Source organism: Amblyraja radiata, chromosome 28, assembly GCF_010909765.2.
Source record: "Amblyraja radiata isolate CabotCenter1 chromosome 28, sAmbRad1.1.pri, whole genome shotgun sequence".
Classification (NCBI taxonomy): domain Eukaryota; kingdom Metazoa; phylum Chordata; class Chondrichthyes; order Rajiformes; family Rajidae; genus Amblyraja; species Amblyraja radiata.
The window spans coordinates 14765476-14783217 of record NC_045983.1 but is presented as its reverse complement, the minus strand read 5'-3'; the positions used below and the strand labels follow the sequence as shown (position 1 = coordinate 14783217).

The following is a 17742-nucleotide window of genomic DNA, read 5'->3' as shown; positions in this document are numbered from 1 at the left end:
GGTACAGTTACTTACTGCCTTACAGTGCCAGAGATCCAGGTTCGGTCCCGACCTGGATGCTACCTGTATGGAATTGGCATGTTCTCCCCGTGACCGCCTGGGTTTCCCCAGATGCTCCGGTTTCCTCCCACACTCCAAAGACGTACAGGTTTGTAGGTTAATTGGCTTTGGTAAAGATTGTAAATTGTCCCTAGTGCTAGTGTACGGGGACCGCTGGTCGGCGCGGACTAGGTGGGCCGAAGGGCCTGTTTCCGCATTCTATCTCTAAACTTGTACCTCATCAGAGGGCGGTGGAGGCTGGTTCTCTGGATACTTTCAAGAGAGAGCTAGATAGGGCTCTTAAAGATTGCAGAGTCAGGGGATATGGGGAGAAGGTAGGAACGGGGGCACTGATTGTGGATGATCAACCATGATCACATTGAATGATGGTGCTGGCTCGAAGGGCCGAATGGCCTACTCCTACACCTTTTGTCTATTGTCCAATCCAAAAGCCTCTTAAACATCACTGTCGTATCTGCCTCCACCGCCACCTCTGGCAGCGTGTTCCAGGCACCCACCACACGAAGTGTAAAGAAAATAAATCTTGCCCTGCACATCCCCTTTAAACTGTTCCCCTCTCACCTTGAACCGATACCCAGGAACTTTGATATTTCCACCCTAGGAGAAAGGTTCTGATTGTCTACCTGATCTATGGCTGATAATGACACATACTTCTGTCTCCCCTCAGCCTCCGACGCTCCAGAGAAAACAAGCCAGACGGCAAATACCCTCTAATTCAGGCAGCATTCTGGGAAACTCTTCTGAACCTTCTCCAAAGTGTCCACACCCTTCCTGTAATGTCCCTGTGCCAGGAAATGCCCACAAGGTTTGGGCAGAGGCAGCTTTGCTGCACCATCCCAGGGTCACAATGAAGGGGATCCCAGGCAGCCCCAGCACATGGGCATTGTTCACCCCATAAGAGTAGACACAAAGTGCTGGAGTAACTCAGCAAGTCTGGCAGCATCTCTGGGGAACATGGATAGGTGACGTTTCGGGTCAGAATCCTGAACCTATCCGCGTTCTCCAGAGATGCGGCCTGACCCGCTGAGTTACTCCAGCACCTTGTGTCCTTTTTTGTAAATCAGCATCTGCAGTTCCTTATTTCTGCACCATGCAAGCGAGTCTGACGGCCATAAAGAGGGGCTGCTGGAAAGCTTATGAACTCAGACAGAAGGGAGGGGGAAGGTCATGATGAAGGGAGGGAGGCTGTGGAGCAGAAGTGTCCCATCACTTGCCTGCCCTCACACTGGGCAGCAACAAGCTGCAGAGACCTGTGGATGGAGCCAGCCATTTCCCCCATGACCATAAAGGCAGCGCAGGGCCTTCTTGCGGGATTGGGGTGGAAGGCAGACCGAGCCCTAGCACACCAGCAGCCCAGCGGCACACCATCCCACCGCTACTGCATGGCAGGGGACCACCAGGTCTCTCAGCTCCCCCATCATCATGGGCACGGAGCCTGCCAGCAACTTGCCACCCTCATCAGCACACACATCACTGCCTGCAGACACTGGTACAGGCAGAGGGAGCCAACTGACAGGCACGCACAGGACCCCCCCCCCCACACACACACACACACACACACATACATAGAACAGGAATCCACACACACGCATATGGTAAAGGAACACACACACACACAATGTACAGGAGCCCACACACACACACACAATGTACAGGAGCCCACACACACACACACAATGTACAGGAGCCCACACACACACACAATGTACTGGAGCCCACACACACACACACAATGTACTGGAGCCCACACTGACACACACACACAATGTACTGGAGCCCACACTGACACACACACACACACACACACACACACACACACAATGTACTGGAGCCCACACACACACACACACACAATGTACTGGAGCCCACACACACACACACAATGTACTGGAGCCCACACACACACACACAATGTATAGGACCCCACACTGACACACACACACAGGGTGTACAAGAGCCCAGATTTGGATATACAGGGAGTACAAGTGCTGACTGCACAGTATTGGACTGGGGTTGATCACTGTTTTGACATTGGAGTCTGTGGATTTTTTGCAGAGTTTGCGGTGACCCCACCCAGGTCTCTGGCCGACAGTCACCATTAAACGCTTCGGAGTGGAGTTGTTTTTAGATCTTTCCTGCAAACGCGGAATGTTTGGAAGCTCTGGCACGGTGACAACGCAGGAATGGGCAGGTTTACAGTGAGAGCATTGTTCAGGCAGCGCTGCCTTCATCATCTGTGTGGCGGTAAAGCCGGGAGGGAGGAGTGGCCGCGGCCGGCAGCTGGGCCTCTTACATCAGCCAGTTAGTTCACTGAGGCCGGGCACTCGCCATGGGCAAGCTGCCCCCCGGGGCCCAGACAACTTGCACAGTCACATTCTCAGCCTCACACCGACCGTCCGTGAAACCACACAGAAGAGACACGCGTACAGGCAAAGCAGGCAGACTGTCACACACACGGACAGACTAACAGACACACATACACCGAGACACACACGCCGATCCCCACACAGACACACAAGGCGAGACGCACACAGACAGGCACAATACTGGGGTACACAGACGAAAGGCACACACACACTAATACACACACACACTAACGGACATACACATACATACACACTCACACACACCGGGTCGCACACATACACGAACATATACTGAGATACAGACAGACGCAAAGACACACACACTAATAGATACACACACAAACTAACAGACCCGCAGTCGCACACACCGAGACACACACACACATATACTGACATACACAGACAAACGCAAAGACACACGCACAGACACTCACAGATAGACAAACACAAACACACTACCACAGACATGCAGACACACTCACAGGAACAGAGGCAGCCATTCACTGTCAACAGCAATGTTAGCAGAAGCATGTGACACATTCCAGAATGTATTCGTCTTGGCATCGAAACCACAAACTGAACCAGATTCAACGATTCAGGCAACATCGGAGACATAGCCATCAAGCCCGCTGGGGAACTGGGCGCAGGGTTTGCTCCGACGCGGGGAGCTGGATAGGCGCTGGGGAGTGAATGGCCTGGAGGGAAATGACTTCACTTCTGAAACTGAGATTCTCTTACACCGACCGCGGCCAAGTGGGAGCATCATATCTTCCATTGCTTCACAATGCAATCTGAAATCTTCAAACCATTAAAAAAAAAAATCACTGAGCGAGATTCTGGTCACAAGAGAGTTATAAATATCTAGAATCTAAAAACCTAAAAATAATCCTTGACATTCCAGTGTCCGAGGGAAAATGACACAAATCCCCGGGGCAATGCCAGCGGGCACTGGGGCAAATCATGATCGAGACTGCAGCATGGACTGAGGCGACTCCTTGCAAGACTATGAGCAGCAAGGAGAGGTTGGATAAGCTTGATGTTTTGTGTGCAGTTCTGGTCGCCCAGTTACAGAAAGAATATGGAGGCTTTGGAGAGGGTGCTGAGGTGGTATATCAGAATGATACCTGGATTATAGAACATTAGCTACAAGGAGAAGTTTGGACAAACTTGGATTGTTTTCTCTGGAGTGCTGGAGGCTGCGAGGAGACCTCTTAGCAGTACATAAAATTATGAGAGGTATAGACAGGGTAGACAGTCAGAACCTTTCCCCCCCCCAGGGTGGAATGTCAAAGGCTGGAGGAGAGAGTTTTAAGGTGAGAGGGGCCAAGTTTAAAGAGGATGTGCAGGTGAAGTTTCTTTATAAACACAGAGAGTGGTGGGTGCCTGGAACATGCTGCCAAGCGTGGCGATGGAGGCAGATATCACAGTGATGTTTAAGAGGCTTTTAGATATGCACATGGATATGCAGGGAATGGATGTATATAGTTCACGTGCCGGGAGGAGATTAGTTTACTTGGCATCATGTTCAACAAGGACATTGTGGTCTGAAGGTCCTGTTCCTGTGCTGTAGTTGTGTTTTTGTTTATGTTAAGACATACAGCCAGCCCTAATGCTGTCAGAAGTAAATGCCCTGGGATCAGTGCTGGGCTCTGCTGTATGAAGGGGTGTGCGCGGCGGGAGATTCAGGACAGGGCCCCGGACACTAGCTGCGGCCCCTCCACCCTGCCCACCGCACAGAGTGCCAGGGAATCTCCACCAGCCGCCACTGCCCTACCCTCTTGAAGAACATAGAACAGTACAGAAAAGGAACAGGTGACATTTCAGGGTCGAGAAAGGGTCTAAACCCGAAACGTAGCCTATTCCTTTTCTCCAGAAATGCTGCCTGATCCGCTGAGTTCATCCAGTTTTTTGTGTCTATCTTCGGTTTAAATCAGCATCTGCAGTTCGTTCCTACATATAGAAGAGTACAGGCCCTTCACCGCACAATGTCCGTGCTGAGCAGGATGCCAAGCTAAACTAATCTCCCTCTGCCCGCATATGATCTATATCCCTCCATTCCCACATATCCACGTACCCATCTTAAAGCCTCTTGAACAACACTATTGTATCTGCATCACCACCCCTGGCAGTGCGTTCCAGGTGTCAACCACTCTCTGTGTGGAAAAACTTGCCCTGCACATCTCCTTTAAACATTGTCCCTCTAACCTTAAAACTATGCCCTCTAATCTTTGACATTTCCAGCCTGGGAGAAAGGTTCTGACTGTCTGCCCTAACTGCCCCCTCATTACCTTGCACACTTCTATGAAGCCCGAGTCTGAAGAAGGGTCTCGACCCGAAACATCACCTGTTCCTTTTCCCCCAGAGATGCTGCCTGACCCACTGAGTTACTCCAGCATTTTGTGTCTACACTTCCATCAGGTCTCCCCTCAGCCTCTGAAGCTCCAGTGAAAGTTAGAAATGGTTTACTGACACAGGAGAGCCCTGTCCTAGTTCCATCCTCCCAAGGAGTGCCCCTGCCCATCATTGCCTTACCCAGCTCCAGGGATCTGTGTGTCACCGTGCCAGGCTGCCAGCTCTCACACCAATGGCACCGTCACCAGCTGCCCCAAACCCACCGCGCCAGCACTGCCCAGCTGTGCCCTCAGTGACCCTATGACCGGGTGCCTCCACCTTGCCAGTCAGCCTGCACAGCAAGAGTCCACCCCCTTCACCTCCTACAACCAACACCCCTCCTGCCAGGAATGACAACAGACAGGGGAGCACCGCCACCTGCATGTTCCCATCCATGACTGATTGGGGGGGGGGGGGGGGGGGGGGGAGGAGGTCTGTGAAAGTGAGCTGGCACAAGCAAGCAGATTCTCCTGACCTCAGAGATTGAGTTGACGTCAAATGCCTGTTGACGGTGCTGGCATTAATGCTGCTGTTACAAACTTGCAGATATTCGCAATCTTGAATTTTCTAATTTGCTATTCCCTCCCACTGTTGTTTTATACAACAATAGAGCAACTATCTCACGGCTGCAGCTTCGCTCCTGACCCCCGGTGCTTTGTGTGGAGTTTGCACTATTGTCCACCTGATGAGGTTTATAAAGTTACAAGAGGCATAGTAGATAGGGTAGATGGTCAGAGCCCTTGCCCCCAGGGTGGAAATGTTCAATACTAGAGGTTTAAGGTGAGAGTGGCAAAGTTTAATGGGGACGTTTTGTTTCCCCCCCACACAGTGGTGGGTGCCTGGAACACGCTGACAGGGGTGGTGGTGAAGGCAGATACAACAGCAGCGCTGAAGAAGCATTCAGATGGACACAAGAATAGGCAGGGATGTGGCCACGTGCAGGCAGATAGGATTTGCATTGGCATCGTGGTTGGCACCAGGCATGGTGGGCCAAAGAGGCCTGTAGTGCTCTGGGACAAGCCACACACTACCCTGAGTGGGGATATATCACCATCCATTCCTCCACCATCATTGGATCTAAATCCGAGACATCCCTCCCCAGACATCCCTCACCGTGGCTGCCCCTCCCCAAGGCTACAGCGGGTCAATGTCTGTCCCACTTTCCCGGAGACAGTTATAGACAGGCAGGCAATGTTACCCGGGTCACTGAACAACCCCCCTCAACCACCTCCCTCCACACCCAAGGTCTGCTTTCGGACACTGATCCCACGCACACAGGGCAAGTGTTTCTGAGGGGGTGGAGGGGGGCAGACGGAGATCGGACTGGATCGGGGGGGGGGGGGGGGGGGGGGGGGGAGAGAGACAGGATCTAGTATTTGGAGGTTGACTGAATCGGGGGGTGAGCGGGATAAGCGACAGGGTCGGGTATGTGGGAGTGGGGGTACGGGATGGGATCAGGGGAGGGAGCCGGGGATCGGCTGGGGTTCGGGAATGGGTTGAGGGAGGGGCCGGGGGCAGGCACAGAGGAGGGGTTGGGGGGGATCGAGTCAAACCTGTCCCGTCACAGTCTCCCCGTCCCGCAGCTTACCCCGGCCCGGTCTCCGCGGAACTTCATCCCGTTCTGTGCCGGGACTCTGAGCTCTGTGCTCCCCGCGGCCAGGTGCCGCCCCCGCTCCGACTGTCCCCCCGTGCCGCCGGCGGTAACAGCCTCTTGGTCCGCCGCTGCCTCTCCCTCCCTCCCTCTGTCTCACTCACTCGCCCTCTCCTCGCTGGACCTGCTCCAGAATAAGCAGCAGCGAAACATTACAGCGAGGCTGGACCAACCAGAGCAGAACAAACAGGATGGGGGTGGGAGGGAGAGTAGGAGGGAGGGACTGAGATGGGAGGGGGGGAGAGTGCTGGGGGGGGGGGGGGAGAGTGGAGGGGGGGGGGAAGAGTGGAAGGGGAGGGGAGGAGAGTGGGGGGAGGGGAGAGTGGGGGGGGGGGAGGAGAGAGTGGGGGGGAGAGAGAGAGTGGGGGGGAGGAGAGAGTGGGGGGGGAGGAGAGAGTGGGGGGGGGAGGAGAGAGTGGGGGGGGGAGGAGAGAGTGGGGGGGGGGAGGAGAGAGTGGGGGAGAGGAGAGAGTGGGGGGGGGGAGGAGAGAGTGGGGGGGGGAGGAGAGAGTGGGGGGAGGAGAGAGTGGGGGGAGGAGAGAGTGGGGGGGGGGAGAGTGGAGGAGAGTGGGGGGAGGGGAGGAGAGTGGCGGGGAGGAGAGAGTGGGGGGGATGAGAGAGTCGGGGGGGAGAGAGAGTGGGGGGGAGGAGGGGAGTGGGGGAGGAGGGGAGTGGGGGGGAGGAGAGTGGGGGGGAGGAGAGTGGGGGGGGAGGTAGGAGAGTGGGGGGGGAGGAGAGTGGTGGGAGGAGGAGTGATAGGATAGATTGAGGGTAGAGAGAGATGGAGAATGGAGCGAGGAAGGGAGGGGCACAGGGTGGGAGGGAGGGGGAGTGGTGGGTGGAAGGTAGGGAAATAGGGGGTAGAGAGGGAGAGAGGAGCGACTGAGAGGAGTGAGTGGTCTGCCAGCCACGCTATGTCCTGACCACCTCCCTTGCCCCCGACAACCTCCGCCTCAGAGCTTCTCTCTGTTCCGTTCCTCCCTCACATCCACATCACGGCCCTCCTTCCTTCCATGCTGCTGTGGGACATCCCTCACTCTGGACCTGGTGAGCCCACAGTCCTGCAGCAAACTCCCTGCCTCCCACCAACAACTAGTTCCTGCTACTTTACACAACTATTGCTGTAAACACAGATCTTCGAGACTGTTAAAGTAGTCACGCGTGGAGAGGTAGGGACAAACTTGGATTGTTCCCTCTGTAGCGTCAGAGGTTGAGGGGAGACTTAATAGAAGTATATAAAATTATGAGAGGTCTGGACAGGATAGACTGTCAGAACTTTCTTCCCAGGTGGAAATGTCAAAGACCAGAGGACACAGCGTGAAGATGAGAGGAGCAATGTTTAAAGGAGATGTGCAAGGCACGTTGTTTTTGGTGCTGGAAGAAGATACGATAGTGGCATTTAAGTGGCTTCTAGATATGCAGGGAATGTAAGGAAATGGATGATATACAGGCAGAGGAGATTAGTTTAACTTGGTACTATATTTGGCATGGACATGGTGGGATGAAGAGCCTGTTCCTGTTTTGTACTGTTCTATATGTCCATGGTGAGATAGTACCGAATGCAGGAGCGTACATGAAGGGACCCACAGTCCTCCTTCCTCGCCAATTGCTCCGGTTCCTGAATCGCTGAGTCCCTGCGCGACCACTTGTTGAAATTGTGCTCGGTTCCACGCTGAGTCACCCGTGAACGTGTGGCCCACAGACTGCCGAGTCATTGGCACAGCTGCCCATGCCCTCTGGTCACCGTGCCGCTGACAATGGGCCTCTCATCACAGACCGCCTCCCCCTCCCCTCAACAAAACGTCTGCTCACAGGCAGCCTCATGCCAGTCTTGTGATGTCCACAGGATACAGACAGCAGCCCTTCCTTCAGTCGGCTGAGAGCACGCACACTGAGCTCGCAGTCAGGGAGGGCCACTAACACATGCACCACCTTCCCCAGCGCCTTCATAACCCTCTCACCAAGGCAATGATCGGTTGGAACAGCAACGAGCTGGGTTACGATGCCCCTGGGCCTGGCATCCAACCTGGGCGCTGGGCCTCAATTCACAATGTCTATAAGCAACCATCAATGACAGTGTGGTGCTCCCTCTGCAACTCCCCTCTCCCCAGCCGCACTCCGACAGTCCAACAAGCAGCTTAGCCCCACATCCCCTCACAGCAGAAGCCCCACATCCCAATGGCCCCCCTGTACAACTCTCACTCCCCGATCCACTCAACACTCCCCTTCTTTCTCTCTACCTTCCCCCTCTTGTTCCTTTCTCCCCTCCCTCGTATTACTCCCCCTCCCTGTTCTCCTTTCTTCCCCCTTCTTTCTCCCACCCCTCCCCTTGCTCTTTACTCCCCTCCCTCCTTTCCCCCCTTCCTTTGCTCCATTCTTCCCTCCCTCATTTTTTCTCCCCCTCCCTCCCTCCCTCCCTTCTTCCTATTCTCTAGCTCCGACCCCCCTCCCCATCCCCTCGTCTCACTCCACTGCAGCCCCCATTCATCGCTTCCCTCCCTCCCCGCTCTCTCCTCCCCCTTCACATACTTTAACTCTGATTTTTATAAACATCGCCAGGGAGCGGTCTGAGCGGAGACATTTCCTTTTAAGGGAAGCCCCGCATCTGTGGAGCGATGCAGCCCATAGACCCCGCCCGGGCACCGGCTCAGCTGGCAATATCCCCTACAAACAATGTCCCCCTGCATTCATACAGCGCCCGTCCTGTAAGGGTGGGTGGGGGTGGGGGACATGCTTTGGCTGTCCCACAGTGATCGTCACCAGGAGTCCAGAGTCAGAGACCACCCACCCCCAATGTAAGCAACCGCCCGGCCTTCGCGTTACGTAAACGGGAGTCCCCGGCCGGGGGGGGGGGGGGGGGGCACCGCCCGGGCTGGCTCCGCTCCGCGCGATCCACTCCCTGTTTTGTCTCTGCCACGTTACAATGGCGACGTGGTGCTAATTCTATAACTAGGTGCTGTCGCCTCGTTATCCAGAGGAGCAGGATCACGATGCACGGGAAATCCAGAGGGTCCCACAACCGCGACCCGACGGGATCCTGCAAAGGTCCACACATTCTCCTACCCATTCTCTGCAGCCAGTACCCCCTAGGACTGAGCTTTGCCCAAATCTCCACCACTTTGCTTATTCTTTCTAGATCATATGAACACACAATATACAAGCAGGGGACTGTATGTATGTGGAAAAAAATCCGGGTTTTTTTGCATTTGCTTTTTTAAAGTGATAATGGATGGAAACTAGCCCTTCGGCCCATCGAGTTCATGCCAATCATCAACCATACTTAGGATGAAGTGTTGGAGTAACTCAGTGGGTCAGACGCTAACGTTTTCGGATCGGAGCCCTTCTTCAGATTGGACCCTTCTTCAGACCTTTATCAAATGATATCTAAAGAAGGGTCCCGACCAGAAACGTCACCTGCCCATGTTCCCCGGGTATGCTGCCCGATCCGCAGAGTTTCCCCAGCATTTGGTGCCTTTCCTTTGGTAAACCAGCATCTGCAGTTCCTTTTTTCTATACCGAGGACACGTATTTTGCAAGAATCCCACTCTAATCAATTGATTCCCTCCACATTACAACATCCCACCTCCCCTCTCCCAAATCCACCACAACTCTGACCAGTCCTCTTAATAGTTTCCGACTGCCAGTGATGCCCCTATCCCCACTTGGAATTTTCGCTTTGCCTTGCGATTTGGACAGGTAGTCAGTGCCCTGTCAGGGCTGCGAGTCGCCTGCACTCAGCAGAGACTGACAAAGACATCTAACAAGGAACCTGCACACTTTGAACTCGGGTCCTCCTTACCGACTACGATCCTCAAGCTTCTAGAGCACAGGAGGAGGCCACTCGGCCCACCAAGACCATGTTATCTCTCTTCTGCGAGCGCTGAATTTTATATAATAGACAACAATTCAATATTATCCATGTGTATTTTGTATACAGGCCTGTGATGCTGCTGCAAGAATATCATTGACCCGAGACAGTGCTGGAGTAACTTAATGACAGCATCCCAGGAGAAAATATATAGGAAGGACCATGCCACAGATAGACACAAAATGCTGGAATAACTCAGTGGGTCAGGCAGCATCTCTGGAGGAAAGGAATGGGTGACGTTTCGGGTTGGAACCCTTCCTCAGACATGGATTGATGACATTTCAGGTTGGGTCCCTTCTTCAGACCAAAGAAGGGTCCTGACCTGAATGTCACCGATCTATATTCTCCATGGATCAATAGACAATAGGTGCAGGAGTAGGCCATTCGGCCCTTCAAACAAACACCACCATTCAATGTGATCATGGCCGATCATCCCTAATCAGTACCCCGCTCCTGCCTTCTCCCCATATCCCCTGACTCCGCTATCTTTAAGAGCCCTATCTAGCTGTCTCTTGAAAGTATCCAGAGAACCGGCCTCCACCGCCCTCTGAGGCAGAGAATTCCACAGACTCACAACTCTCTGTGTGAAGAAGTGTTTCCCCGTCTCCGTTCTAAATGGCTTTACCCCTTATTCTTAAACTGTGGCCCCTGGTTCTGGACTCCCCCAACATCGGCAACATGTTTCCTGACTCTAGCGTGTCCAAACCCTTAATAATCTTATATGTTTCAATAAGATATCCTCTCATCCTTCTAAACTCCAGAGTGTACAAGATCTTAGATCCTGTCTTACCCGCTGATTTACTCCAGCAACTTTGTGTCATTGTTTGTAAACCAGCATCTGCAGCTCTTTGTCTCGAAATGTAATTGTTTTATTATTGGTACATACGACATTGAAACACTCTTGTCCCTCAGTCCCCTTCCCTTTCCCCCACATTCTCTCTAAAGTCTGAACAAGGGTCCCGACCCGAAACTTTATCTGCAAATTCCCCCACAGATGCTGCCTGACCTGCTGAGTTCCCCCAGCATGTTGCGTTCTTTTCTCTCGTTACCACTCCTACCCATTCCGACTTGGACTTCTTAAAAACTTGTGAACTCAATGATCCTTGAGTCGCCAGCTTGCTTTCTCAACTAAGTAGCATTTTTTTTTAAAGAAACGTTTACAGATCAAAGTAATTATTTAAATGTTAGTGGGGGAGGAAATTAGAAAACTAAGGAGCGACAAGCATACTAGGGCACTAATGATGTAATTCCACACAATGTTTCTTAGAAAAATTAAATAATAAAAATAATGAGATTCCTTAAAGGGGCAACGAGTTCAAACAGAGCCCAGAGCAAGAATCTTCAGTTTAGATATAATTCGGGTTTTTCCCCTCCCCTCCTTAGGATTCTAACCTCCCCTCCAACATGGTCCTTTTTAAAAAAAACAATGTGCTGGATGAACTCAAATGGTCAGGCAGCATCTGTGGGGGAATTTGCAGATAAAGTTTCGGATGGATGGAATGGGCAGACGACATTTCGGGTTCGGAGTCCCCATGACCTCCATAGATTCTGCCTTACAGATTTTCTCCAGCACTTTGGGTTTTTTTTTTTGCTCTGGATTCTGCCATCTTCAGTCCTTGTGTCTCCAACGTCCTTTGTTGGTTGGGAACAGCACTGGGCAAGGGGTGCACACACTTGGAAAGGTGGTCTTTCCAGCTCTGTCACCACAGGCAGTCTCCCTCTTGCAGTCCCCCTCTTCCTGCTTCAAGACGTGTAGCCTAACCAAGCACAGCAATACGATAGTGCACAGATAGACAGCCCAAACTATTGTGATAGACACAACACATGCCCACTGGGCATGTGGAACACGTTATTAGGTTTCCCGAGGGTTAGGGTTGTGGGAGAGAGAATGGTGGAAGGAGTGGACAGACAACATTTCACAATGGATTTCCAAGGGACAGGTTGCCTCCTGCCTCCCTGCAGCCCACACCACTCTTTATCACATTTTGCACATTCTTCTCATCCCAGTTTAAGCTGGGAACTATGCGTCAGTAAGCAACTGCAGCAGATTGGAATGTTCCCACTGACAGGAAAACTGCTTCCTCTCTGACTCATTCCGACAACTCAGCGCCAACTCAATGCTCAGTAACAGTCCCTCTACATTCCCCGTCACACACTCTCAGGACAGGGACAGCACTACGGGCGACCTCTATGGTTCTGCCTTGCCTTTGCTGTCAAGACCCAGGTGCTGGTGGATATCTTCTGGGGCCAAGAGGAAGCACCAGGTTTCTGCTGTGATTCCGAGTGTCCGGATTGAGGAGGGAAGTCGGACAGTCACGAGTGTGTGTCTGAACCCATGTGGCGACTGCCTGCCTTCGGACACTACTGTATGTTGAACATCCTCCTGGACAGTAGGCGCTGACTTCAGGACGATAGGCAGCTCCCAGCAGCGAACATCAGACGCGCTGCTCTAAGGAGGCTGCCTGAACTTTATTGTGGGTTTTCCAGGGTCTAGGACATGGTCATGGCCTGCCAGGGCAGTTCATGGCAGGCAGGAAACAGCACCTTGGTTGTGAGACCCGCTGGTCCAAGGAAAGGTCTGGACTGCTGAAGAGTTTGCTACACCCCACTGGGGCACATGGCCAAAGCCTCCAGTTATCCTGTTGGAAGGGTGGCGTGGGGGCTTCAGACTGAGGATGGGGGGAGACTCAGGCCGGGCTCATCCCCACTCTGCCAGAATGGCTCATCAGACCCAGGTCCCAAAACCCCCCTAGTGGTGGTCAGTCACACACAACACGAGCCGTCTCTTGGCAACACCCGCACTTCCTTGAGCAAAGGGCAAGCCACTGGCATTTGGACACGCCATGGTGATGCCTACTGCCATCCGATGGTCCCCAGTGGAGGTCTCTCTACGCAGGAGTACCCCCCCCTTTCCCATTGGAGACCTGGGGTGGAGACACAGTATGGTGTCGTGAAACCTGATCCTAAACCAACCCACAGATTCACCTGGCCACCTTCCACTTCTGCGTATGTGGAGTGTGAAAGGCTGCATCCTCCCGAGTATTTGAAGGGTTTTGGTTGTACTTCAGACCCAATTTCCTGATCGTTCAGTACCCAGTGCAAGTGGGGACAAGATGGCTGTTGTGGCACTTTCTCACCGCTCTGCTCCTGGGTCTGGGAGAGGTGGCCATTCACAGGTCCAGACAGCGGGTCTATAGGGGGGGGGGGGTTCCACCTGAGCCCCCCCCCTCTCTCTCTCTCGAGGATAAATCTACGCCGGAGAGCGAGTACAAGGTATCCACTGGCTCTTTGGAAACCAGTGGGTATCTCAGTGGGGCCAGAGTGCTGTTCCTTGAGATCTGTCCCTCAGTCTCCTCCTCACTATTTGCCGACCTATAGACAAACAGTCTGTAGTGTCCCGACCCGAAAAGTCACCTATTCATATTCTCCAGAGGTGCTGCTTGACCCGCTGTTTCACTCGAGCACTTTGTGCCCTTTTGTGTAAACCAGCATCTGCAGTTCCTTGTATCTACATCCGGCTGTACATCTTTGGTTTCCATTCTACACAGATAGGTTTTGCCCTCGACTGATCTATGACACATCCTCTCTCCTACACTGCAACTTGCGCTCCAATCAACAACACCACTCCCCTTTCTTTCTTCCCCGCACATCCTGTATCCAGGAATATCCACAGCCTGTAAATCCAACACGGTTAATTGTTACTGTAATTCTCCAGCATACGTCACAGGTTTACTGTGCATCCCTCCTTGACCCCAGGCACTTATAGAACATAAAACAGTGCATCACAGAAACAGGCCCTTCGGCCCACAATGTTCGTGTCGCATACGATCCCATGGGGAGTTAAACTGATCTCCTCTGTCTGCATATGACCCTTATCCTTCCATATCCATGTGTCTACCAAAATACTCTTAAACATCACTATTGTCTCAGCCTCCACCACCACCCCTGGCAGTACATTCCAGGCACCCAACAATCTCCGTGTAAAACACTTGACCCACACGCCCTGTTTTAACTTTGCCTCTTTCATCTTAAAGCTATGCCCTACAGTATTTGACTTTTCCACCATCAGAGAAAACATCATAAAGTAGAAAAGCCTCTTAAAGACCACTATCAGATCTGTTTCCACCACCATCCTAGGCAATGCGTTCCAGGCACCTACCACTCTCTTAAGGGGTTGGACAGGCTAGATGCAGGAAGATTGTTCCCAATGTTGGGGAAGTCCAGGACAAGGGGTCACAGTTTAAGGATAAAGGGGAAATCCTTTAGAACCGAGATGAGAAAAAAAAATTCACACAGAGAGTGGTGAATCTCTGGAACTCTCTGCCACAGAAGGTAGTTGGATGGCACAATAGGCTAAGTGTTCGGCTGGCAACCGGAAGGTAGCTGGTTCGAATCCCGCTTGGAGTGCATACTGTCGTTGTGTCCTTGGGCAAGACACTTCACCCACCTTTGCCTGTGTGTGTCCTTGGGCAAGACACTTCACCCACCTTTGCCTGTCTGTATGGAAGTAATTGTGTGAAGCACTTTGGGGTCAATGCAAGTTGACTAAAAATGTGCTATATAAATAAAGACATTAGTTCATTGGCTATATTTAAGAGGGAGTTAGATGTGGCCCTTGTGGCTAAAGGGATCAGGGGGTATGGAGAGAAGGCAGGTACTGGATACTGAGTTGGATGATCAGCCATGATCATATTGAATGGCGGTGCAGGCTCGAAGGGCCGAATGGCCTACTCCTGCACCTATTTTCTATGTTTCTATGTTTCTATAAACTTGCCTCACACATCTCATTTAAACTTTTCCCCTCTGACCTTAAAGTTATGTCTTCTTGTCTTTTGATATTTCCACCCTGGGGACAAAGGTTCCTGTACTGTGCTGGTCTCTGCTCCATGTTTAATGTGCTGCTGAACTGCTGGCACCAATGGGGCCGCTGCCCTCTCAGAGGCCACAGGCTGGTCCGTTACTTCAGATGGCGAGTGAGACTTATTTCACAGGCAGGGTTTGCCTTTCTCCAGAGAGCTGGGTTGACAAACTGTTCCACACACACGGAACCAGGCAAGGAAGTCGGTGTGCGACATCTGGCATCAAACACAAACCCGGGAACCTGACATGGCTAATCCATTCCTGTTGGTTAGCAGCAAAACAATCATATATATTTGTGCAATCACTGAACCACTACCACTGCCCTGCTCCCTCCCAGTGCCCCGTCTCAATCCCATACTAATCCCACTGCCCTATATAATTCCCATACTAATCCCACTGCCATGCTCACTCCCCATTGCTTTGTATCATTCCCAAAACTAATCCCATTGCCCTGCTCCCACCCCACTGCCCAGTATCAATGCCCAGCTAATCCCACTTGCTGCATTCTCTTCACTTCATTCCTCTCTCCTCCAAACTGACAAAGTTGTTGTTTTGTTTCAAAACACTGCTAAGAAACATTTTAAATCCCAATCTTATTCTGAGACAATTTTAAATTGAGGTCAGTCCGCCCTGCCCCATACATGCTGTTTCTCCCCATTCACCCCCCCCCTCCTTGGTCAGTGTAGAGGTGGCCGGATCTGCCTCTCTCCAGCTATGCTTCACCCACTGACCCGCCACGGGCTCCGCTTCCTGCGCTGCTGAACCCGTGAACTCCCGCAGCGAGTCCACACACACACGGCACGCATTCCAACGTCCTCACCAACTCACACAAAACCTTCACTCAACTCACATTGAAACTTTTAAAACCAAATGTGATTTATGGAAAAATCAGTGGGATGGACTCCCTCACCTTGGAGAGAGGTGAACTCACCCTCAACAGCAAGTCTATACACGAGTGCACGCCGAAGAAGACAATCCAAGTGTTTCCCAACCAGAAACCATGGATGAACCATGAGGTACATTCCCAAGTGAAAGATAAGACTGCTGCATACAAGTCAAGCTATCGTGAGCGGTACAAGAAGGCCCGCTATGATCTTCTCAAACCCATGAGGAATGCCAAGACAGACCTGTCCCAGTATAATCATTCGGACACCCGCAGACTGAGGTAAGGCCTGAATACTATAACTGGCTGCAAAGCAAAGTCAGGCAGCATTGCTGGCGATGGTACAGCCCCCCCTGATGAATTTAATGCATTCTATGCTTGCTTTGGGCAGAAGGCCAACAGGGTGGTGACATCCATCCCTCAGACTCGAGTGTGCCTGTTCCCATGGTCACTGTTCCCATTGCACAAGCAAGTTCGGGCTTCCTGTGGGTGAACCCATAAAAAAGCATGCGACCTGGACGGAGTCTCTGGAACTGAATAGACCAACTAGCAGGAGTGAGCCCAGACATCTTTAATCTCTCCCTAAACCTACCTGCAGAAGACCACCATCATCCTGGTGTCAAAGAAAACCAAGATTCTTTGCCTTAATGGCTACCATGACATACCATGTACAGGTTCTTGGTGAGACCACACCTGGAGTATTGCGTACAGTTTTGCTCTCTTAATCTGAGGAAAGACATTCTTGCCATAGAGGGAGTACAGAGAAGGTTCACCAGACTGATTCCTGGGATGGCAGGACTTTTATATGAAGAAAGACTGGATAGACTCAGCTTGTACACGCTAGAATTTAGAAGATTGAGGGGGGATCTTATAGAAACTCACAAAATTCTTAAGGGGTTGGACAGGCTAGATGCAGGAAGATTATTCCCGATGTTGGGGAAGTCCAGAACTAGGGATCACAGTATAAGGATAAGAGGGAAGTCTTTTAGGACCGAGATGAGAAAATCATTTTTTACACAGAGAGTGGTGAATCTGTGGAATTCTCTGCCACAGAAGGTAGTCGAGGCCAGTTCATTGACTATATTTAAGAGGGTTAGATGTGGCCCTTGTGGCTAAAGGGATCAGGGGGTATGGAGAGAAGGCAGGGATGGGATACCGAGTTGGATGATCAGCCATGATCATATCGAATGGTGGTGCAGGCTCGAAGGGCCGAATGGCCTACTCCTGCACCTATTTTCTATGTTTCTATCCACCATCATGAAGTGCTTCGAGAGGCTGGTTTTGGCACACGTTAAATCCAGCTGACCAAGTAGCCTTGATCCACTGCAGTTTACCAACCGCCACAATTAGTCAATGGCTGATGCCATTCCCCTGTCCCTACACTCATCCCTGGAACACCTGGGTGAGGATACCTATGTCAGACTCCTATTCATAGACGACAGCTCTGCTTTCAATACCATTATCCCATCAAAGCTAATCTATAAATTCACAAAACTTGCAATCAGCACTCCCCTCTGCAACTGGATTCTCGACTTCCTGACCAACAGAACACAATCAGTGAGCATAGGTAACAAATCGTCCCCCACGATAATCCTCAACACTGGTGTCCCGCAAGGATGCATTCTCTGACCTCTTCTATACTCCTTATACACTCATGACTGTG

The 17742-nt window shown here is 51.9% G+C and overlaps 1 protein-coding gene across 3 annotated transcripts in view; it reads right to left on the bottom strand.

The window, feature by feature from the left end:
* LOC116988883 (unconventional myosin-Ic-like) overlaps window positions 1-17742 on the bottom strand; it is a 55845-nt gene that overhangs the window by 20631 nt on the left and 17472 nt on the right. Inside the window, exon 1 of one of the 3 annotated variants that reach the window (XM_033045885.1) lies at window positions 6406-6569. The exons of the other annotated variants lie outside the window; for them this stretch is intronic. Coding sequence (XP_032901776.1) covers window positions 6406-6432 — 27 coding nt within the window. The 5' untranslated portion in view covers window positions 6433-6569. Of the gene's footprint in view, window positions 1-6405; window positions 6570-17742 lie in introns of those variants that run through there. 3 annotated transcript variants of the gene reach the window in all.